Here is a 26,201-nt window from a genome sequence, read left to right as displayed (position 1 = left end):
CCTATGTATAGTAAAATATATCTTCTAAGGTTAGACAACGTCAGTAAAATCGGCTCTTATGTGCATGAGTCAACAACAACTTATTCCATTCAGAAGAAACCGCAATGGTTGTGAACAACATTGCGTTTGCCGCTTGCTACCTGCCATGGGACGCAGGCACGTACTTGGAAATTTTAATATAAAAAGAAACTGTATACTCAATTAATTGTACACTTCTGTGCAAACCAGATGGAGATCCGACCGTTCGAGTTTCAACAAATTTATTACAATAAAGAAAAATATTTATCTTGTGGTATGCTTAAACTGACCATTTTTTTTTATGTCAAAACGGGACGTCCATACATACTACTAATAAAATAAATCTAATATAGAATATAGATATACCATACATACATAACATAACATTCCCCAGTGGGAAGGTTAACAATAAAAATAAACAGAACTTTTTAATCTTCTTTCTTTATTTTATGTTCACAAAAATTAAAAATATTTTTAGTATTATAAGTAGTTATGAAAAATAAGAAGCAATCACCAGCTTCATTAAAGTAAAGCACCATTTATGTGACAGTAATTATTAAATTGCAACATAACATTATATTTTTAGTCGTATTTATATTTCTCGGAGGAACAAATTTGCTTTAATATTGATAGTGATGCGCGGTTTTAGAAAACGGGACAATTTTGCGTTCCAGATCATTGTATGGGGACAACGGGACAGGTGGTCCAATAAAGGGACAGTCCCGTTCAAAACGGGACGTCTGGTCACTTTAGGTATGCTTTGTTTTGTTAAAAGTATCGGGTAAAAACATTGACAATCTGAAGCCTTCAATCTTTGAATGCGTGTAAATGATTTATGGGGACGCGTCCGTAAAACACTTCATTATTAGTGGTCAAGAACTACTGAATTGCTGCTGCCACATAAATTTAGAAGATATGTTTTACCATACTTTCTTTTTTTTATTAAAATTTCCAATTACATCTCATGGTATGTAGCACGTATGTACTATGTAAACGCAATGCTCAGTTTGGACCAGAGAATATTAACAACAATGAACAAGAAGCGACACTTGACGTCGGTCGCCTTTAATGTTTTGCTGGTCAATATTTGGAACTTCAGCCATTTTGTTGGGATGCTGTGACGCGGGAATTTTGAAAGTTGGTTGTGTTGAAAAAATGATCGTTGACATACTGGCATAAACAATTTGTCGACAAAACACACACGCGAATATTTAATAGTTGATTTTATAAATTCCAATGGTACGGTTTTGGTACAAAATCAAACACCAAAAAAACCGTTTATGATGTATCTGTCGGTTGTGTGCACGTGCCAGCAGGCTACAAAACCCTATCGTTTTACTTACCAGTGCTCCAGTACTCCATTATTTAATCTCTTTTTTTTAGATATATTCACCTTTAAATAATTTCAATTCTTCAATTTTTTCTTTTTTCAATTTTTTCTTTTTTTTTTCTTTTTTTTTTCTCGCCTCTTCGTTATTGGGCACTCAGCCTGTTAAGAGGCGTAATCATAATAATAATAATAATAATAATAATAATAATAGGCGTACAACATGCCAGTTATTTTGTTCCCCCACGTACCGTGTGTCTGGGATGGACATAAACAATTTTGGACACTTGGTTTTCATAAGTTTCAGTTCATTTCATCCCCATGACGGATGATATACCAAATTCCTCCACCACTGCTTAGCGATACTTTTGAACCCAAAGACGCGGGTAACTCGAACGGTGTTTAGATTCAGAAGCCGGTACCACAAGTTTCACCGTATTATCCGTCCGTTCGTATTCTACCTTTCTTGGTTTGGTTCCTATTCCTTTCAAGATTTTTAGGAAATTGAAAAAATTATATTTTCCCGCCGTCTCGCGTTAAACAAAATTTCTTAGTTGTACAGGAGTAACCTGATTGTCGGTGGCTCCATTTTCTAATGATTAAAGTAGGTGCTATACCAACCTAACCTCCAAAATCAACCAATGATATAGAATTAAAATGGTACGAAATATGTGACAACAAATGTCTGTATTACAACTCGAAGTATGCTTACAATAAACAAATACAGAACAGTACTATATAGCTTTACTAGACTAAAAACTGATTTTGGCAATGACATATCCTCTAAGAAAAAAGAGGGTGGGTGGGCGGTACTCGTAGCTGCCAAGATAAGACTAATTTTGGCAAATGAGATATCCTCTAAGAGAAGAGAGAGCGGGTGGGCGGGGCTAGTAGCTGCCAAAATAAGACTGATTTTAGCTAATGAGATACCTTCTAAGAAAAGAGAGGGTGGGTGGACGGGGCTAGTACCTGCTAAAATCAGTTTTATCTTAGCAGATACTAGCCCCGCCCACCCACCCTCTCTTTTCTTAGAAAGTATGTCATTTGCCAAAAACAGTTTTATCTTAGCAGCTACTAGCCCCACCCACCCACTCTCTCTTTTCTTACATCTCATTTGCCAAAATCGGGCTTATTTTAGCAGATACTAGCCCCGCCCGCCCACCTTCTTTTTTCTTACTGGGTATGTCATTTGCCAAAATCAGTTTTATCTTAACAGCTACTAGAGAAGATAAGACTGATTTTGGCAAAAACATACCCTCTAAGAAAAGAAAGGGTGGGTGGACGGGGCTAGTACCTGTTCCTGTTAGGATAAGACTGATTTTGACAAATGAGATACCCTCTAAGAACAGAGAGGGCGGGCAGATGACAGAAATAATTTAATTTTACACGTCATTTGCTAAAATCAGTTTTATGTTGAATTAAATTATTATAAGAAAAGATAGTAGAGGCTCCAAAGCAGTTTCAAATTCTTTCCAAACAGGAATACCTAGTCAGTTTTAAATTTACGAAAAAAAAACGGGGTCCCAAAATTAACTCAAAAACAGGTCAGGTCAGAATTTTCCAAAAACAGAACACCAAAGTCCCCCAAAATTGTTTTAAATAATTTACAAAAAAAATCTCCATGGGCTCCCAAAATAATACACCATGGGTACTCAAGAGTCTCCCGATTTAAAAAAAAAAAACACTGCGGCACTCAAAACTTTTTCAAATTCATAAAAAATAAAACTCTGAAAGCTCAAAAGATATTTTCAAGTTCATCCAGCAACAAAACACCAGGGGACTTAAAATTAACTCCGAATATTTTAAAGGTAGGTTTTTGAAAACTTTGACAATTTTTGATAGGTCAAACATTTTTAACTGCTTACTCGATTTTTGTTGATTTGTACCTTCGCTTTATATCAGACAAACATTATTGTCAAATGGAATTTTATCAAATTATTACAAAAACAACACAACCATATCTTTGTAATCATTCTAACTGAAATGGTTATGGGCGAGAGAAATATTAACTAAAAGTGTTATTACCAGTTATTGTGATAATTAATGTGTTATTTAGTTGTTAAACGTAGGAAAAGAACCAATTTTAAGATCATTATAACTCCACCAAAATGTGAGAAGAATTTTTTTTACTATTTTTCCCAAACTCACCAGTTGATAGTTAAGAGCGTAGCGGAAAGTTAATCCGCCATTTTCTAGACACCCGGTATAGAGCATTTTTGCAGCGAACAAAATTTTAATACAAATGAACCATTTAATTTTACACAATGATTGAAATGGCTTTCTTTAGATTTCAGATGTACGTAAACGCAAATAATGTGATCTTTAGAAACGGAAAACATTTTTATGCTATATCTCGTTCCTAGTTCAGTAATTTTTTTGTGTGTAAAATATGCTGTTGGACAATGTGTGTTCGACTGTGTGTTCGACTACATAAAGTTCGTTGCCAGATCCCAGGAAACGAGCTACACTCTGATATAGAAACGTCATTAGAACCAAAGCCGATGACTGATAATAAAAAGACTTCCTCTCCAAAAGAAATCTAAATTAATGGTGTCATAAAGCGATTTGACTCAATAAAATAATAAACAGCAGTTCACACAGTCTTAATAATAATTTATGAAATATTTATTTAATTTTTTTTTTTAGAATCGTTGTTAATAGTAAATAATAACTGTTAATCATTATTTAGGAAGTAGAAGTAGAAATACAGAATGAACATATAATGTTAACAAGTATTTTTTTTCTTGTTCTAACTTGTAATTAGATGATCTAGTGCAAATGAAAAAAAAACAACAGTTATTTTGCAAATTTGCATTCACGGAAAACCACTTAAAATTAAAAGTAAACCAACGAGATTAGCTTTATTTGAGGTCAAAAATACCTTCACTTAATTACTTCTTTGTTCACTGAAAAATGACAGGCTGCCTCATAAATTTTTATATCATGTTTACTGCAAGATATTTTAAAAAAACATGAATTACTGATCAAATAGGTGTAACTAATCTTGCAATTAATATTAACACTTTTATATACAAAATAATAATTACCACCGGACTAAGTTTTGAGATGTCTGTTGTTGAAATTGACTTGATTAAACAAATTATTTGAAAACATAAGGGTTTACTTTGCGATCAAGCACCTGATATAATAATCATGTCTGTTATCTTTTGTTCATGGTTAGCCTCTTATTTTAGACAGACGGTTTGAATTGTGGCGGGAAGTTCCCAATAAACAATTTTGCACAAAGAGAGCGAGGTTATAATAACCCCTTTTATTTTATTAAAGTTGAAATAAGTTTGTTCATTAAAAAAAAAAACTGAAGACTATCTCTCAACTGATCACTATGTTATACAACTGAGTGTTCCATCCTCTTCAACTTCGTCAATTGTGTGTTGGAAACGTCGAAACCAGTTATATCGGATGTCGTTGGAAATTAGTACACACTTTTTATGCGAATAATTTACGGATAAATTACTCCTCCAAGACGCTATAGACGTTAATCTATTTCCTGTTCGGAGTTGGGAGGTACAGTTTTTTTTTACTTTCGGTCAATTAATTTAATTTTCTGTGAAAAACACCACCAGGAAATGTTTTGATTTACTCCGCTTTATTTATAAATAATTTAGTTAACGGTACCTACTAACAAAGAAAAGAAATACCGATTTCAGACAACCTCAGGTTGTTGTGCCAAATAAGACCAAAATTTGAAAATTTGGTTTTTTCTACTTTACTGTGTTGCTCCGAATTATTTTCGTGTTTGTAAAAAAGCCAAAAATATAACTGTTGTATATGACGTTACGAACGATACCTCGTTCCGTTCGAATGTTACCCCTAATTAACGCTCAATCATCTAAATAATATTTTAATGTTTTGGCTGATTTTATTCCTATCTAGGACTATTTTTATTCAGGATAAAGACCGAAAATTATAAATCTGTTACTTAGCGGCCAAGTTTGACATGCGGTCATTGATTTGGAATGGGTTTTGCTTTGTTAATTTATGTTCTGTTCGATTATCCACCTTGAAAATATTGCGTATATAATTTACATTTGTAGCGTCCGGCGACCGGAAACGGCTGGTAGCAGAAGTAGGACTCATAGTTGTAGGTATGTATGTACCTAGCTGATGGGGGCTACTCTTATAGAGGTAGAGGCAAAGGCCGCGGTTCGCATCAAACCCGCGCTTACCGCTTACCTGAGACCGACAACCGCCGTTCAGAAATCATTTTACAGATCAGTAAATTAGACAGTACCCGTTTTCCCACCTCTTCTGACTTGGCAAGCTAACACTGCCGATTCGTAAACCGAACAGCATGTAAGCAATTTACCGTGTCAATTTCCATGGATCGGTTGTTCTGTTCTGTAGTCTGTAGTCTGTAGTTGGATAGAAGCAGGTCTGTAACGTGTGGTGTGCCGTGGTGTTGTTACCTGTGCCTGTACGTTGATTTAAAACTGAACTTCAAAGTTGAATGGCCTAGGATGTACATCGCTATTTAACTGTATATTGCTAGTGCAGTGGAGTGATGTTGAATATTTTAATAACAATGGTAAATTATTAACTTTACAGGTTTTGTGAATTGTCACGGCCACTCTTCAGGTAAGGACAATGCTACTATGTTGTTACCTCCATATAATGTAACATTCGCACTTGAAACGGAACCTTTGACTTTACGATGAAGATTTTAATATTAGGTAGTCGATACATGAATTAACCGACAAAAGTTTACGAAACAGTCTAACCATACATGTCTATTAACTACTTGCGTATCTAGGATTACTCATTGTAATTTATTTAACTTGAAAACATTGTTTATTGTTTTATTAATATTTTAAAAAATGGCTAATGGTTATATTGAATAAATTTTTAAAAGGTTTTTTTAATTCAACAAACTTGCGTAGAACAACAATATTTTGTTCTTTTGTGGTAAAAGTTGATTATATTCTTTTATTATTATATTATATATATTTATATTCCATGAAACAAAAATATTTCAAAGAATCAATTTTTCTTCACAAAACAGTTTATCATATGTAAAAAATGTCTTATTAACAGATGCATAATGTTACAACTTTTAAACCGTAACTTACGGTTTTTAATAAAAATAAATAAATAAAACTTATTTTCCTTAACAAATTTATTTTTTATAATAGTTCATTAATGATTAATTAATCAGACAGCTTACTTCTTGACCAATTTTACATAAAGACATAATAATACAAAAACAAAAAAAAAACAAAAGTAAATGAAATTTAACTTGGTATCTGCATCATTATCATAATTGTAAAATATTTCGTGCTACATTCTTGAATTACTGCATTGAATTATGAGTAAAATTGTGGATCTTATATTTGTCGAGTAGTTTGCTGATTCTAAACTGGTAGATGTTCATAATGTAATTCGTGTTATATGCGGGAACACAAAACAAATTATTGAACCTCGGCGGAGTATGAAAACAAAAATCCTGCAAAATAGGAGAATAGTCGATTAGTTTATTTAAAACCTTCAACCCAAAACAGATGTCCAAAATACTTTAATAAGTCTATAAAGACCAGAATTTTGACTTATATTTGACTAGAATGTTTAACCACTTTTTCTCAATCTTTTCAAGTCTTCCTTTGAATTTTCGTTCATACGTACCCACAGTCACAATACACGGAGAATCATTATCAATCAACCTAAGTTTTATTAACAACTCTTGTGACTTATTGATGTATACAAGAATAATATACCACACATATGGCAACAGAATTCTGAATGAACATCGTCAAAATTTATTAATTCAAAATTTTAATTGTGTAGTGTGTCGCAAATGTTATACTCCATCAAAGAAATCGTAATACATATTCCCAAAGAAAGTACCTACCTTTATTTTTTTTTATATTTGGCGACTTTGGCTATGTTGGTATTAGTTTTGTGATGTTTCTAAATAGGCGGTACTTTACTTATTGTTAAAGTCATTGTATAGTTTTCTTTATATATTTTCGTAGTAGTTTTGAAATAGTTTTACTCCCGTATTTAAACGTACCTTTCAGTTTAATTTATTAACATTATCTGTTAAACTATATGTATATTGTATATATATTTAATTTAATAATAATGAATCTCGTAAACCAGTAGCTTTTTAGTGGAAACCGTTGAACTTATGTTTAGGAGTTTTATGTAATTTGTGTTGTTTTTGACATCCCAAACATTTGGTTGAAATTCACGTTTTGTATATCATTCTTAATTACAAGAAGAATACAGTTATTACGGATTTTGTCAGATTTATAGGAATAGCTTTTGCGTGGAATAAAATTTAATTATGCAAGATGAATGCCACCTAATTGGTCTTCTTGAAGCTAATTAAACCAAAAAATACACGTCGGGTATCAACAATATAATGAAATTTTGCCCGCTTTGAAAATGTTCGTATTGTTCACAAGCAAAAATGGTCATTTTCAAGGATGGTATTTAAATTCTTTAAACGTATTATTAGGATCATGAAGATTAATTTCGACATAGTAAAAGCGAAAGAGTTTGGAGAATAGTGGACTGAAATTATTTTGTAGCTCGGGGCAGAAAATAATTAATGCACAGCAATTTCGTGACTATATGGCCGCCTATTTCAACCTGCATCCTGAGAAGCTCCACACAAAGAATGTGGAACGATGGCGGATGGCGGCAAACCGACATTTTTTATCTCCGATAATGTAATATGGTTCACATGTTCAGATCAAAATTCTCAACATTAATAATGACGATGATATTGTTATTCAAACAAAATCAAATTCCAACTAAAAATTTTATAAAATAAACAAAATAAACAGGTATATTGTAATCAGTACACGTTAACATCAGCGATCATTTTTAATGCCATATGAATACGAAATGTATTCAGGTGTAGAATGTCATTTTGTGGTAACGGACAAAAGATTTGTTTTTGTACATGTCAGCTTTATTGTCCGGTTAATAAGTTGATTTAAGTGTAATTAAGTTATGTATATATATATTTTATATATGTATATGGTGTCCACCCTCGTAAGTGACTGACCTCCAAGCACCAAGCACCCACTCACAATCCGAATGCTTAATCCATTGTGGTAACGCTGAGAAAGTGAGATTACTGTATCCCCCTAATAACTAAGACCCAAACTTGTTTTTTCTTTTATTTAAGCTTCTTTCTCTCATTGTAAAATAAGGACACAGAATAGAAAGAAAGATGATAATAATAAAACAAGACTACAAGACAAAATCCATTGGCCGTTCTTTAATTATTTATATATACATTATATACATATATTTATGTATCAAATGTTTTCATATTTATTTTTAGGTTTTTATCTTATTATGGACTGTATTTTTTGTTCCAAGCCACGAATAATTCACTGCAAAATAATTCTTTTGGATGAACAAGAGTTTATTCACGAAATCGAGGTAAGTGTTTATTAGAAAATACCAAATACTCACCGACTTACAGCATATATATTTAATGTGTTTTATAACTAAAATCTAATTGTTTTTATGTATAAAATTAGCTAAATGATTTCAACTTTATTGCCTATACCTACTTGTCCATATATGATTATTCATGTTGCATCATATAAGTTTTGGTCGAGTCGTGAGTCAGTGACACCTTTTTCTTTGTACTTTTCGTTTTCACGTGTTATTTAATTTTGTGTCGTTTTCCCATTGCCGATTGGCGATGAAACATTATTGCGTGATAAAATGTTTAGGTGCGGCCTAACAATTAATGCCTAACAGATTTAAGGAAATCTCTCAAAGTAGTAATTTCGTGTCTAGACGCACGTAATTGTTCTGCCCTCCATCGCGCTTTGGTCTTCAAAAATATTCAAAAGTGTGCAGACGTTTCCTTCGCTTGATTATAGAGGTACGTTGTTACTCCAATGCTAAAAATTGTGAATTCTTCTTAAATTCAAGGTTTCGCGATGCATGTTACTAAACACGGACAATAACTGTTTTACCTATTTTATTTTTGGGTCAGTATTATAATAATATATGTATCGGTTCTTGGAGTATCAATCAGAAGAGATCAAGTCAAGCTTGAGGAAATTTTACTTATTTTTTCGATATAATTCGTACTCGCTCATTCCAAAAGAAAATTTTTTAAAGTTGAGTTGTTTTTTAAATTAATTAAAATTGGTCTGTACATGCATAAAAAATGATTACGAAGGGATAACATGGAATTAATTTCACTCTTCCTTATTTCCAGGATACTTACACTGGGCAAGCATTGCTCGATGTCGTGTTCCGTAACTTAAATCTACTCGAAACAGCTTATTTCGGTTTGCGCTATTTGGATCAAACCGGTCAAACCGTAAGTGACACCTTTGGGAAAAACTTTACCGCAATAATACGTTTTAGCATTGGTTGGATCCTGCTAAAATACTTAGCAAACAAATTAAAGGTTCTGATCCCTTCACTTTTTATTTTGGGGTGAAATTTTACGCTGCCGACCCTTGCAAGTTGTTAGAAGAAATTACGAGGTAAGCACCGATTCTTGAATCTAGGTAAAGCTTTAATTACAGGATTAATTTTATTATGGCCGTGTGTATCTATCGACTCGTTAGATAAGTGTGTCACTAGAGTAGAATATTCGCGTGAAAAAATTATTAACAATATGCGCAGCGAAGGTACTTCGCACCTACTGCGCTATTTAAACTGATTGTCTGTTATTCAGGTATCAATTTTTTCTGCAAGTTAAACAAGACATTTTACAAGAACGTTTATTGGTGCCATTCGAGCTTGCTGCAGAATTAGGCGCGTACATCGTTCAGTGTGAGTATAAATAAATATTTCGTTAGAAAAGACCCAAGTAAACAATTTCAGCTGAATTGGGGGATTATGACCCCCGGCGTCACAGTAAAGGTTACGTTTCTGAATTTCGTTTCCTTCCTAATCAAAGTATAGATTTAGAAACGAGAATTGCAGAACTTCACAAAACTTTAGTGTGCGTAGATTGTTAATAAGATAAGAAAATAAGTGATAAACTAGATTTGTTGCAGAGGTCAGTTACCATCTGTAGCGGAACTAAACTACCTCGAAAAAGTAAAATGGCTCGAAATGTACGGAGTTGATCTACACCCAGTATTGGTAATATAAATGAGTATGACCATATTTTTGCAATAGTGATCAGTCAAATGAACAGGGGGAGGACAGCGTGGAGTACTTTCTAGGATTAACACCAAGCGGAATAATAGTACTGAGGAATAAAACGACAGTAGGAAATTATTATTGGCCAAGGATTACGAAAATATATTTTAAAGGTCGATATTTTATGTTAAGGGTCATCGATAAAAACGTTCGTAGGTTTTTATTTGGTTTTTCCTGTTAAATGGCACATTTTTTTATAGAACGACGAAAGTACGTACGGATTCGAAACCCCGTCGAAATCTGGCTGTAAGCACTTGTGGAAATGTTGTGTCGAACATCATGCCTTTTTTAGATTGGTTCAGGTAGCACCGACGACACCTGATATCTTCGCGTTAGGATCAAGGTTTAGATATAGGTATGACAAGATATCCACTTGCGACGTGAATAACATTGTTATTATTTATACAGTGGCAGAACTGAAAAACAGGCTGTAAGAGATGCGCAGATGAAAGTTAGAACTCCACCTTCGTTTTCTAGGACACCTTCAAGACGATACCAAAGACGAATTGCAGAAGGAATGGCTGAACGTAATTAAATACGTACCCGGGACCAGTCGATGACGATTTATCTGGAGCAAGTCTTGGAGTAATGTGTGGCCTTTAAACTTGGGACTTGCTTCGTATCTGCATCGGCTTAATTTACATATTTTTTGGCATTTTATTTTATTTTTATTTTAGAATTACCAACGGATGAAACATATGGACGTTCCCAAACTCAGTCACAACTTCAAGAAATGAAATTCATTTCGGTGCCTCAACCTGTCCAAAAGTAAGTTAAACGTAGATGTTGACATGTTGACAAGAAGTAATGTCTGTTAAGTTTCGGAGGTTCTCATCCGTCCTTCGTCGCACCGAATGAAGAAACCAAACGTACAGATTCTCCAAGAAGTATTAAGAGCGCTCCTTGGTCGCAACCACATTCCAAAGGTCTTTACAACAATTCTATTCCTGTTAGTCCACGATCGGTACGTTCAGCAGGTCCTCGATACAGATCGTCATCTCTCGACAGCCAAAGCTCTAATGATTCTCGTTCTTGTAAAAAGTAATACGTTTCAAAAGAATATATTTTTTCGTAGCTCATGCAAAATTTTAGGCGAAAACATCGTAGCAAATTAACTTCTGATAATGAAAGCGAATTATCTAAAAGTTCAAATAGATCTCACCGAAAGCACAGAAGACGTAGATCAAAAAGTTCCAGAAGAGACTCGGAATCAGAACCTGAATTACATGACAGAAAATATTCGAATAAAAGGTGAGAATTGCTTTACGTAGCATAGGGTCAGTTTGTTACATTGGATTTCAGGCAAACGGATCATCAGTACGAACTCGTCAATTCTGATTATCAGTGGCAGGAAGTTCAAAGAAAATTACATAACGAAGGTAATTCTAATAGCATCCAACAGGCTAACGTAATCAGTAGTCGGCGATCCCACCATCAAGCGTACAACGAAGTTAGAAACGATTGTGACATAGGTTATAGTAATAAAGTTCGTAAACATCGCAAACATAGATCTCGATCTCGCTCACCCTCCGAAGCTAAGTCGTGGCTTTCCGAAGAATTAAAAAAACATTTAGAATTTGATCTTATCGACACTACGGGCATGTCTGATTCACAACTGAAAGAAATTCCATATACGGTAGTTCAAACAAATAAACCTAAACATGTTAAGAAGCTTAAACAATCACAGTGGAATAAGAGGTAAATAAAAAATAAAATGTTATTTACCACGTAATTAATGTTTTGTAGTATTCATGATGACAAGACCTGTAATACGCCACCCCCACCGTATTCACCACACATAACTGAAACGCATAGAATGCGTAATGTTTGCTTAGGTCATTATAATTTAAATGATGATTTGCCAATCCAAATGTCCTGCAATAGCAGTGATATTAATATTGCTGACACGCTTCTGCCCAGGTATTACTAAATTATGGCAGATTATAGCGCCATCTTATTATGTATTGTAGGATGTTTAACACGTTAGATGTTGGAAATTTTCCAAATAATTTTAGTCATCTTTCTAAAAACAAAGATACGGCTAGTTACAATGCCATTGTGGATAGGAGACACGACAATTCAGACCATTTAGGAATAAGCCACGAACATACGGATTCTGGTTTGGGAACCGAACAAGACTGCATTTATAATAGCGACAATAAGTAAGAATTTGAAGAGAAGTTTTTGTTAATTAATTTATGTTTTTTCAGATCTAGAGATTATTGCAGTGAGAATAACAGGATAGCGCTTAACAACGTCGAAGATTATTTATTGGTGAGTTTTTATCTAAAATTTTGAAATACTTGTTATTTATTTATACAGGAAAGTGATAAAATAAGAAAGTTTATAACACGGTCAATGATTTTAAAATAGATGTAATAAGATTTCAGGTTCAGAGAGATTGTCCAGTGCTGCTGAACACCACCTATTGTCGGAAACATCAGAAGCAGCTACTACCAACGAGAATGCTACAAACACTTCAGCGGTAGATTTGTCTGAAATGAGTACAGAGTTGTAATTTCTATTTTTTATAAATTTATTGGCACTCCAACTGACTCGTAATTTTGGTTTTATAATATATGAAAATAAATTATATTATCAGACAATAAGGTATAATTCATTTCAAATCGTAGGCACCTACAGCAGGCTATGTACCCTGATATGCAGATATTTTACAAGTTTTCTTCTTGTCCCTTCTGAAATTGGGAGGTTATGTTAAAGTTGTAAATTTATTTTGAAATTGTACGATTATTCATTTCGGCATTTTTTAATTTCTAAATTCTTGAATACTGAATAATGTATTTTAAAATAAATAATAAATCGACACTAGCGATAAAATAAAAATCAAGTATTACTTATAGTGGACTTCGTCAAAATATCCTTCTACAGTACTTGAATGGATTTTATGGTAGGGAAGTAATAAAATATTACTCAAACACAAGCAGTATTCCAATAAAAAATTATTTAACAATAAATAAATTACATTAGATCAACCGTTTCTGAAATGCCTAAAAAAATAATGTAAGAATGTTATTTGTTATCATGTTTGTTTCACATTGTATGTTATAACTGGACCTAGCGTCTGTTGGTTGGAATAAATTATTATTATAAAAAAATCTAGATATCAATTATGTTTTATACATTATATACATTAATACATGACATAATTAACAGTCTCCTATTTACTTAAATTTGAAAGCAAAAATTTACAAATAGAATAAAGATTCTCCAATTATCTCGTATTATACGCCTTTATAATGTGTTGCAAGTATTCGGCATTGCGTAAAATGCACTTAGCTTGGGCGTCATCATATAAATGGGTTTCCGGAATTAAACTTTTTGCAGATTACTATACATATGATAAGAGCATTCATGGAGTAGGTGCAAGATTCAACAAATTTAGGTACCCTGTTTAGAAGCTATCGTCATATTAGGCGACTTTCTTCTACTTCAATTAATCTGCATTGTTTAGATTAGAGTACTTTGTTGGTGTAGGCTTTACAAGTTTCCACAACCTATTCCTCTATTGAGACAGTATAAAATTCACATTTAGCACTTGACTTAAAGTGGCCGTTTGCATTTTAATTTATTATTCATTAATTATTATTAGTTATTTACTACGTCCGGAAAACTGCAGTATTTGTTCAGTAAGAAAGCCAAGATATTTAAAAAAGTGTAGGAGGAAAATTAAAAATATACTGTGGTCAGTGTTTTTGATAAATTTTTCTTAATTTTACATTTGATAATTTATAATTTGCAAAACGTAAAACTAGTGGCAACAATTAAAATTTTGGAAAGTTTACAATCGTAAATATGTTTTCAATAAATAATAATTATGTGGTAATCTTGATGGATGAAATTTTACCATCTGCTCTTTCTGCTAAAAAAAAAAATAAAAATCATTTTCATATATTCGATATCTTTTCTTACTTCTACTCACCCTCTCTTTGACCATCGCTCGGGAATCGTCGTTTAACAGGATAAAAAAAATGGTCGAAGGTTATTTCGACAGAATTTCCCTTGTTCCTGAAGTACAGTACAACAAATCCAGCTTTTTCGAAAAATTATAGATCTGATTTTTTTTCCAAAAATCTGGATGTCTAAGGTGAAAACTCAACACGGATTCATACATCACAAGTGAAGGAGTATCTTATTTTACAAAATAAAAAAATATCGTAAATTTTGACGTCATCCCATTAGTGGTGGGGATTGCTAACCAAATTTTGGTTAGCGTTTTACCATTTATGGTATTCCTAATAGTATACATACAAAATTTGGCAACAATCCAGTAGTTTCGGAGATTACGTGTCTAATAAAAGTCGATGCAGACGCCACACAAACAAACAGACAGACAGACGGAAATGGAAGATCACTTTTTTGTACTCTAGACGTCATCAAACGTCGAAAAAACATGAAAATGAGAAGTCGCCCGATGGATTCGATTACTATATTTCCTTAATTTATTTACGCTCAGGAAGTAACATAGTGCCAACTAACAATTGCCGACTAAATACTTAGTGATGGTCGATGAACTAATCTTGTTTACATATGTTTAAATATTGTCTTCCTGTGCCAATATTTTTATTTATTCATGATTATGCGCGTATTGTCCTCGAGCAGAGCGTGCTGAAGGGTCTAAAGTGATTACATCAGAAAAATCAACCATTGTGGAATCTATGAAAGATCCGGAAACATCCTTATTGAATATGCATGTATTATACACTTCAAAGTGACTAGCGGCCATAGTGGAAAACAAATTGACAACTGATTAACCGCCGCTACACCACAGCATAACAGATTATCAAAACTTCGTAAACAACTATTTTCCGTGGTAAGTCTTTTAGGATTTACATAAAAGTTATCTATGTCAATGTATCCAGTAAAATCTTCATTAGAAATCGTAAGAAATATACGATAAGTAAGTATAATTCAAAGCAGTAATAAGCACATTTTGGCCAATGTCTTGTTTCAGTTAGATAGCTGATTTTATCTTCCAAGATATATTTTTTTAAATTAACAATTAACATTTTGATGAGTAGGTACATCCATTTTGTCTACTAAAATGGACGATTACAGTTTCCAACATTTTTTTCAAGTGCTTTAACCACAAACGTATTTTTTTTATATTAAATATGTTCGGGTGTATCCTGCATTCCTTGAAACAAAACAGTGGCCGTTCGTCCGATGGACTTGATTACTATACATCCTTAGCTTACGCTCAGGAATTAAGTAAAAATTAAGCGGATGTTTAGTTTTGAAAAATAGCAGTTATTTTTTTTATTTTATTGCGCCTCTTCGAGGGCATGAAATTATAATTGAAATGGGTAGCGAATATATAAAATAATCAAGCTAAATAAACAGTTGAACAACTTGTTGTTTTAAATCGTGTACACTAGGTACTTACTTGGTCGACGCACATGTTAAATGCAGCGGAACTAATCCGTTCATCTTCCCCAGCATATTATGTCGTAAATTTTTATAACATGTAACTGCAGCCAATAATAAAATCAGGTACCTACCAGCCCTTAGTGGGGTCATTCATTTTCCTTTATGCTTGTGACTGGAAATTATTCGAAGCCCATTCCTTCTTCGTCTCTGCACATTTGAATCTGTGATGGTTCTTCTACAAAATAGCTAGCGGCATGCACCAAATCATAAATTGGTTTAGTTTTAAAGTAAATTAGTCACTTTTATGGTAAACATTTTTCTAAATAAAATACGTTTTTATTGCAGTAACAGTTATTGTGCCTACGAATATAATATTTCAAAATGGTTGTCGAGTAGGCCATGACTGTGCAAACCCACCTTTAGCCTTTGGTTACAAAAATGTAACTAAAATATCAATTTTATTTACAAGAGAGAAGTTTATGATAGATAACAACGGCAAACTGCCGTTCATTTAAAAGCGGCATTGCTTTTATTATAAAAATTTGTACGATAAGCAAATTGAAAATGACGGAAAGTACACACCACAAACTGACACACGTTTCTGACAAGGCAACTGAAATGTCAGTTTCATGATTTCAAAATTAATATATTTGATGAACCACCAATTTTATTTAGAATTTTCACAGCCATTTGCGACCATGGTATGTACAAGAAGTCTTCTTGTACCATGTCTGCGTCGACAACCAATTTGAAAGAAATAATATTATTATGAAAGAAATCCATACGCCGCCCCGGTACGACGCCTATGGGTTCTAGTATGTACGACGAAAATGACTCATTGTCGGTGACGGCGGTTACATATATTTTAGGATAAAATTAAATCAAATTAAATTTCATCCTTTTACTGTTGTTGCGATATGCAGAGTCGACTTTTTTTGCGAAAAAAAATGACGATTGGGTTAATTTTTCACATTCTGGCGACTGTAGACTCAAGAAATGCGTTAAACTTCATAAATGTTACTGTTTAGGTTTTTCTTGTGTTTTGTAGCGTGTCCGGCACCTTATGGGCTGGAAAATACCAAGGAAACCATAAAATTGTAGCTAAAAATCTTGTTTTGGTCTAATTTTGAGTTCTGAAGTATAATCCGGTTTGTTTTGACGATTCTAATCGACATGACGTATTTGCGATATGCAGAATAGACCTATTTTGCGAAAACGAGACAATTACGTACGTTTTTTACATTTTGGTGTTTATAGATTGAAGAAATTCGTTTTAGAAATGTTACTTTTCAAGCTTTTTGTTGCGTTTTTTAGCGTTTCTGGTACCCGATGGGTCCGAAAAAACCAAGGAAACTATCATTACTGTTTGTTGAGATAGTCATTATTTTAATGTAGTGTTACGCTAACGAAATAAACCCATACGAGCGGTACTGTTTAAATAGGGACCACTGCCGTCAAATCCATTCCAGTCGAGTTGGAATTATAGACGATAAAACGTTAAATAAAATTTGGTTAATCATTCCTACCACCAGTGGGATGGGATCTCCAAAATTTACAATAATTTTTTTTTTTAGTTTTACAGAAATACTTAACATACTTGTTCCCTTATGAGATGAGATGTGAATCGGTATTGAGTTTTCATCCTCGACACCCTTACTTTTTGAAAAAACATCAAAATTGTATAACAACATTTTGCAATTTAACTTTAAAACTGCAAAACCGAATGCTCTGAAATCTTGCAAACGTTTTAAGGTTATCATAATCATGATAAATCGTTAATCAAAATTTATCTGTTTATCCTCTCCGAAAAAAGTAATAACGTTATCTCAAAATTTTGACAAATAAATCGTATCGTAATATCAATGCACTCATAGTTTTTAGAATTGCTTATAGGTACAGGTGACTCAAAAAAATTATTGAATGAGGCAATTTATTTTCTTAATTAAATCAAGTTACTCCATTTCCCGAAAATTTGGGAATACAGTACTGTTATTATTAGTGTTGATGACGTCATCACAAAATTTGTGTAAATTTTTAAGCGCATCGAGTGCAATTCATGGGTGCAGGTATAGTTTCCCCAGTTCTAATTCGGTTTTATGATGTGTAAAAGGTAACTTCCTTAACAATAGATTACTACTGCCGGTGATGTGACAGTCATAAATAAGGATTTAACCATTTTACTGTATAATGGTAACGGCATGGTTAAATCCTTATTTATAACTGTCGCATCACCGGCAATAGTATTCTATTGTTAAGGAAGTTAACTTTTACACAATGGGGGTACTATCATAAAACTGAATTAGAACTGGGGAAACTATACTACCTGCATACCGTTACAATTTACATAGATCTTTCTCGAACCCCAAGAAAGATCGGCCGCAATTTACATTTATGGATTAAAATATTCTCTCCCTCCGCTACAGTTTACATTCGCCGATTTAGTCTTCCATCGTTGTGTTGATATCAACCTTCTTCTGGTAAATTGATAATTACTAATTACAAACGCCACTGTTGATCAAATCGATCTTCATTGTTACCAATCTGTTAATTACAAATCATCAATAAAAATGTCACAATATTAAAAAAAAGCATTGTGGTAAACAATTCCGACGTATCCATAGGTACCATTAATAATAATAATTGTGGAGAGGCAGTGGTGAAACGGTTCGACGATTTCAGTAACCTAATTTTCGATGCGCGAAGGTGAAAGTTTGTATCCCAAAAATTTAATGACAACAAATGCAATATCAATAAATAATGTAAAGAAATTGGCGTGCAACATTTCACTTTGCTTGTTGGCTACCTCGGAAACGTAGAACCGTAGACACCTTGATAGACACCTACAGCTGACCAGATGAACTACAATATTTCTGCACATTTATGGAAGATGGCGCTGTAGTAATTATTTACCAAATGTCACTAGATGTATTATTATTTATTACTTCATTTTCAAGGTGTGGTACATTCCTAATATGCACGAATAACATAGAGGAACTTAATTTATATGTTAAACAAAAGAAAAATTACAGTAACTTTTGCGTTCTTAATGTGGCACTAATATTAATGAAGTATGCAACAAAAAATAGGTAAGAAGTGCTGTCACGATGACACAAAACATTAATGCCGTCAAAAAATTATCATAATCATAACTTATGCGCGAAAACAAAAGATAAAGATGTGTCTCTTATAATTACCTATGCAACTATAAAGTCAAATACACAAATGAAAGGAAAGGTCCTGCAGGTATGTGGGTACAGACCACAGGTAGAGACGGTCAGTTTATTAGACATGAGTTAGACTGTCAAAAATACCCGTACCGGAATAGACGAGGAAGATATCACTACATAGCAGAAAACAAAGTCTCTGGATGTATCTTTCAGTCTGAATGCGATAGTATCAAAAACTACTGCATGGATGTTCATTTGGCTTAGGTGTACAATTTATGTAGGTTTTGTGTAAATTGACCAAACTATGATAATAATTGTCCAGTAAATCGGGAAAAAACATGCCATCTGAAAACTTGACTGGCATGGACTACGTAAACCGTTAGAATAAAGAGGTTGCATATTTGGTTTGTTTATCAGTGTTGTCTGTCGTGCATTATTATTATTAGATAGATCTTTTAAAAATTGGTCGAAAGTTGTTTCGACAGAACTTTCCTCGCTCCTGAAGTACAATGAAGCAAATCCAGCATTTTCGAGTTGAGTTTTTTCTTTACACAATTTTGTGATGACGTCAACATTTTTGCAAGGACACATAAGACTTGCCCCAGAAAGTTTTGCACCATATTGAAATTCTGCTATTAAAATTGTTTAAGCGACATTTGAATTAAGTAAAATATATATGTTACAGTTACAGTAGGCCCTGGTCTACACATCTGTCATTGGTCTTTTTGTTTTACTCAGTCAGTTCTCAAAATGTCGTCAAAAAGAGTTGGCATAAGAGAACGAATTTTGCAAATTTGGTCCGAATATTCTCAAAAATCTTTAAATTTAATAGCGAAAAAGGCTAATAGGACACGGTGGACAGTAAAAAGGACCATTGGTAGATGTCAGAAAAAATAATTTTTTTTGCAAAAATTTGGCCGCAAAGTTCTTGTTTGGCAAGCAATCTGCCTGCCAGCAGGGTTTTTTTGCTGAAGGCACCATCAACGCTGATGTTTATGTCCGAGAATGCCTTCAAGCTCGATTACTACTTTTTTAAGCTCCAGGTTCTACTTTTTAGAGTCGAATATCGAGACAAAGAAAATAACCCCCCAAACTCAACTGAACTCCGACCTATTGAAAGATATTGGTCTCTAGTTAAGGGGGTTCTTAGAAAAGAAAGAAAATGCGCCAAAAGTTTTGAATTCTTCAAAAAATTGTGCATGATGTGATAGCCAATAGTGCAGCTTTGCAAAAAATAATGCGTCGTATTAGATCTAAAGTTATATTATTTTCCGGTAAGCCGTTAATTTTAAACAAGTAATTAAGAAATTCATAATTTTATTGCATTTCTAGTATACTGTAAATAAATTTGATTCGATCTGTTCATGCGTTCTTATTCTATTCAAAAACAAAACATGTGCAAAACTTTCTGGGACAAGCCTTATATCAATTTGGATTGGTGCAGTGTAATACTAAAAATAACAGTGTTGTATTCCCAAAATTTTTCCGGGAAAACGGAGTCATTAAAATAAATTGACTCGCCCATTAATTTTTTTGAGTCACCCCGTATAAGCAAATCTAAAAAATATTAATGCAGTTATAAATCACAAGTATAGACTCATCATTCTTTACACATTTAAGATAGCATTTTTTCAGCAAAATTTTGGGGTGGCGTCATCAGTTTTTTAGGGGGGATGGGCAAATACATTTTGATCAAAAATTTACCATGCTTATGATAAATTTAAAACATCTCCAAGATTTGAGAGCATTCGGTTTTGTAGTTCCTGACTAAATCAATAAAATAAATTCACGCATTCATTAATTTTTTTGAGTCATACTGTATATGCAAATCCAAAAAATATGAATGGAATGATAAATCACAAGTACAGACTCATCATATTTTGTATATTTTAGATTCGGCAAACTTTCGAGCTGACGTCATCAACTTTTTGGAGGAGAAAAGTAAATACATCTTATCTTGATTAAAAATGTATTATGCTTATCATAACTGTAAACCATCTGCAAGATTTCAAAGCATTCGGTTTTGCAGATTGCAAATTAAATTGCAAAATGTTGTTTCATCATTTTGATTTTTTTTTCCAAAAATCTAGACGTTTCGGGTAAAAACTCAATATGGAGTCATAAACTACTATGTTATTTCATACAATTTAAAATCCATTTACTGTGTAGAATTTTGAAGTAACGTCATCTCAGTAGTGGTGGGGATGATTAAACAAATTTTGGTTAGCGTTTTACCATCTACATGATATTCCTAATATAAATATAAAATTTGACAACAATCGGCCAAGACTTTCGAAAATTATCTGTCTAATAAAAATTCGTGACGGCAGACAGAATAGCCAGCTTGACTTATAAGGGTGTTTTGGCTTAAGCCGCTAAAGTAATAAAAGTTTTACAAGGTGTATGTCAAGTGAGTTTTGTATACATCGAGTGGGAAGAGTGTGGACGAGTCAATGGTAGACCATTAAGGCTGATTTATAGCTATTCCGCATACACAAACGGGCCCGGATGACGCAACGGAAGAAAGTTCAACATCAGGTTTTGCTATGCGTTTATAATAACACTCTGCATCTGGAAGCGGGTCCGTAACCGACGCAAGTTTCTTGCGGTGCTTACGTTCGACCAACACGGGTGGTTATTGTACATGCATGTACAGCAAGCGACGTAACCAAGTGACAGAGCAGAAACTGCAAATAGGACTTAATCGCTTGCTGTACATAATCATAATCAGCTAATGCAATTTGATTCGATTTTCGTCGCATTTATTCGGATCCTTTCGGCACAATAGCCACCCGTACTGATCGAACGTAAGCACCGTAAGAAACTTGCGTCGGTTACGGACCCGCTTCCGGATGCGGAGTTGTTATAAATGCATGTTAGCAAAACCTAATGTTGAACTTTCTTCCGTTGCGTCATCTGGGCCCGTTTGCGTATGCGGAATAGCTATAAATCCAGCTTTAGTGCAATTATTAGGGTTTGGACGTTGCACATGTTAGCAACAGAGTGTACAAAACAGGTACAAAGAGTAAAGGAAGTTCGTTCTCGACGTCACCGATGCTGTGAAAGTAGTGCTCATGCGCATTGAATGGTGTTTCATATACTGGTATCTGCGCTCTTTTATTGCTGTGTACTTAGATTTCAAATAACCTATATGATATTGCGCATTTTGTGTGACGTCATGTGGATGTCATGACCGCCAACTTTAAATTCTGGCTTGTATACATAGTAAATTGTGTAAAATAATATAGTCCCACACATGTAGTTTATGACTCCGTGTAGAGTTTTTACTCGAAACGTCCAGATTTTTGGAAAAAAAAAATCAAAATTATAAAACAATATTTTGCAATTTAATTTTGAATCTGCTAAACCGAATGATTTGAAATCTTGCAGATGTTTGAAGGGTATAAAGAGCATAATAAATTTTTAGTCAAAATATATTTGCTTCTCCCCCCTAAAAAATTGATGACGTCAACCCAAAATTTTGCCGAATAAATCATATCTAAAATATACAAAATACGATAAGTCTGTACTTGTAATTTATCATTCCATTAATATTTTTTGGATTTGCGTATACAGGGTGACTAAAAAAAATATCATTGTATTTCAGAAGCGAGAGAAGTTCTGTCGAAACTTTCGACTAATTTTTTTTTTAATTGTTTTTAATAAATATTAATAAATACAACTATCGATGCAATCTTCTCGAGATATTTGACCAAAATTGAATCTCAAACGAATGTATTATATGTACTTCAGTTATCATAAAGTAATCATTTCTATGACTGAATCCCTTCTAAAAAAATGATTACGTCATCTAAACATTTGCCGAATAAATATTGTCTAAAATGTGTAAAATATTATTAGTCTATACTTGTGATTTGTCTGTGCATTTAATTATACAGGTTGACTAAAAAAAATGAGGCAATTTATTTTAATGATCAAATTAAGATCGGCTCATCCTATTTTCCCGAAACATTAAGTATACAGTAATGTTATTGTTAGTATTACAGTGCACGTATTCAAATTGATATTGTACGTGACCTTGTTGAAATGTTGATGACGTCATCATACATTTTTTTTATAGAAAAACTCACTTGAAACATATCCATTATCTGTATTTTAAGAGTTCAAATATATATGTATTATACCTTCTGGAGGTTATAAAAAAAATCAAATTTACAAAATTAAATTTTATCATTTTCGTAGAAGCTGTACTTTTTCGACCGTATTCAGGAACGAGGGAAGTTCTTTTCGAATAACCGTAGATACATTTTTAGTTTTACTTCTCGACCGTAAACCAAGGAAGTACTGAAAAAATAGGTCTCCCGTTTCCGTCTCTTTACGGGTCCATATTTATTAGGTAACTGATTGCTATCATAATTATTTTATATGTTTCTTATGAATACCGTGAAGTTGATAAAACGCTAACCAAAATTTGTCTAAGCAACAATGTGATGACGTCGGGTCAAAATTTTATGTAAATGTCATTTTTTTTATAAACCAAGATACTCCTTCAATAGCGGTTTATCAATCCTCCTTGATTTTTTACTTTAGACATTTAGATTTTTGAAAAAAAAAACAAAATTGTACAAAAACATTGTACAGTTTAACTTCGAAACTGCAAAACCGGACACTCTGAAAGCTTTTAAAACGTTTTAAGACTTTTAAGATTATCGTAAGTATGGTAAATCGTTAATTAAAAAAATATGGGTTTATACCCTTCCAAAAAATTGATGACCTCATCTCAACATTTTGTCGAATAAATCGTATTTAAAATGTGTAAAATTGCCATTTTCTCGAAAATTTACGTATAGAATATTGTTGTTATTGGTATTACATTGCATATATCCAAACTGTTGTACCTTTCTTTGCTAAAATGTTGATGACATGTTTATTTAACTGTTTATTTTAACACGATAGACCCTTTATTGTACGGGTTATCATTATAAAAATTAATTTCGCGAAATTAATAAATTTCACAATTTGATTACAAATCCCGCACCTTTGAAAAATAAAAAAAAGTTATTGCAAACTTTTATTTGTGATAACTGATAACTAGACAGCGGATTTCTGTCGGGGTATGTCACGATTATAGGTGGGGACGCGCTGGATCGCCGGGACTCAGTAGCGGGTAATAATCAGTGAATTTAATCGTCACTTATTCCATAAATACAATTAAGGAAAACTTAATTAGTCAAACCGCTAAGTAAATGAGAACGAGAATTAACAGCAGAGTGTAACGAAGCAGCGTTATTCTAATCTCAAATAAACGAAATGCAGCCCGTAACTGCAATGAATTCCCATCCCGTACCAGCCGTACCGAGTTTGGCCTTGCCTAGCCCGACAGAAATCCACTCTCTACAGTGATAACCCCTATAAATTAGAATAAATATAGATAGGTAACACCAATAACTGTAGAAGAAGGCAAATGACATCCTATAATTTTTTTGACACTGTACAATTTTCTTTTGTTTGTCTACGACATCCCACTTACTTTTTAATGAGATAGACGTTATATATTTTTTTAGAGATTCTTGTAGAGCTTGTTTTTCTGAATGCATTAGTGTACCATACTTTAATCACCATACTGTCTAGCATTATGTTACGAAAACACACTTGTTTGTATTTGGTTGGAACTCTGTGGTGTCCGGATTAATAATTGCTCCAAAAATATGAATGCATTAATAAAGGGCAAGACAGTATTTCACCTAGGGCATGTATGTCAGTTCCGACACATGTAGTGTATTATTAATAATAAAACACTGGAGTGTACATTTTAGAGATGTGATCAATAAAAAAATATAATAAATAATAGCAGTAATAGTGCAAAAAACAAAACCCCATGTAACATCCGAACGCGAACACTGCGGTATAACCTACCGCATAACCTTGTAAAATCTCCGCACATACTGACGTAAATTGTTCCCATACAATTTCGATTTTTTTGCGAAACATTTGGGGTCATACACATCGAGAAAATATGAAAGCAGCCAGTCGCCTGATGGAGTCTATTACAATACTTCCTTACGCTCGGGAATAAAAACACTTAAATTTTAAAGTGTTAGTTCAAAAACGTTCTGGGCAATACTAATAACTAATAATACTGTCAATCCTAACGCAAGGAAAAGAAACGGAATCTCGGTACACTACCAGCACCATTTTTATGTATGATTTATCTGCGTTAAGAAATGTAAATTTCATGTAAAAAACTGGTCGAACGTTATTTAGACAGAACTTCTGAAGACGAGTCAAACAAATACAACATGTTCGAAAAATCATAAAATTTATTTTTGCCAATTTTATTTTTTTATGATAACCTCTATAAATTAAAATAAAGGTATGTGTGGATGGTTAAAGTATAGGTAAAGGAGCAAAGACACGTATATCAATTTTGACAGGTGCGGTATAACCATATTGTACACTCAAAATTTCCGGAAAAATGATCCATGCGATGAGTAAATTAAATTGCCTCATTTATTAATTTTTTGAGTCACCTTGCATAAGTGATCTAAACAAAAATTAATGCACTGACAAACTACGTACAAACGGATAATAGTTTCCATATTTTAGGCTGGATTCATTTGGAAAAATTTTGAGACGACGCCATCAGTTTTTTGGGTGGGGAAAAACAAATAAATTTTGATAAAGGATTTACCAAATTTACGATTACCTTAAAAGATTTGCAAGATTTCAGAGCATTCGGTTTTTGCAGCTTCAAAATTAAATTGCAAAATGGTGTTATACAATTTTGATTTTTTTTTCGATAAATCTAGATGTTAAAGGGAAAAACTCAACACAGATTCATAAAACACAAGTGCCGGAATATGTTATTTTATAAAATTTAAATAACATTTATTCTGTTGTAAATTTTGGAGATGATGCCAACCCGTTGTTGGTCGGGATGGTTAGAATAATTTTGGTTAACGTTCTACCATCTATACGATATTTCTAAAATAAACATAAAATTTAATAACAATTGGTTCAGCAGTTTCAGAGATAGGAGATGGTCAGAGAGATAGATAAACAGAAGTTTCGTACTCTAGGGGTCACCAAACGTCTAGAAAACAAGAAAGTAATCATGCGTCGGATGGACACTATTAACATTATTACAATAGGTACTTCCTCGTTGATACTGTTGTCTGAAACTTCTCTCA

General features: G+C 33.2%; 1 protein-coding gene across 1 annotated transcript; it reads left to right on the top strand.

Moving 5' to 3' along the window:
* The first annotated feature begins 5,519 nt into the window (after positions 1-5,519).
* On the top strand, positions 5,520-13,019 carry LOC135131193 (band 4.1-like protein 4). Its single transcript, XM_064058785.1, has 18 exons — positions 5,520-5,941; positions 8,658-8,758; positions 9,555-9,659; positions 9,707-9,828; positions 10,023-10,120; positions 10,172-10,292; positions 10,348-10,435; positions 10,479-10,643; positions 10,696-10,850; positions 10,904-11,022; positions 11,173-11,263; positions 11,315-11,536; positions 11,588-11,746; positions 11,798-12,193; positions 12,242-12,415; positions 12,466-12,657; positions 12,706-12,769; positions 12,879-13,019. Exons 2-18 carry the CDS (start codon positions 8,672-8,674, stop codon positions 13,011-13,013), a joined length of 2,493 nt encoding a protein of 830 aa, XP_063914855.1. The 5' UTR covers positions 5,520-5,941; positions 8,658-8,671; the 3' UTR covers positions 13,014-13,019.
* Positions 13,020-26,201: the final 13,182 nt, after the last annotated feature.

This window comes from Zophobas morio, unplaced genomic scaffold (assembly GCF_036711695.1).
Source record: "Zophobas morio isolate AGI-343-1 ecotype UQ-CSIRO unplaced genomic scaffold, CSIRO_AGI_Zmor_V1 ptg000019l, whole genome shotgun sequence".
In the NCBI taxonomy this organism is placed as follows: Eukaryota; Metazoa; Arthropoda; class Insecta; order Coleoptera; family Tenebrionidae; genus Zophobas; species Zophobas morio.
Note: the sequence above shows the minus strand (reverse complement) of the source record. Positions and strands in the feature narration are given on the sequence as shown.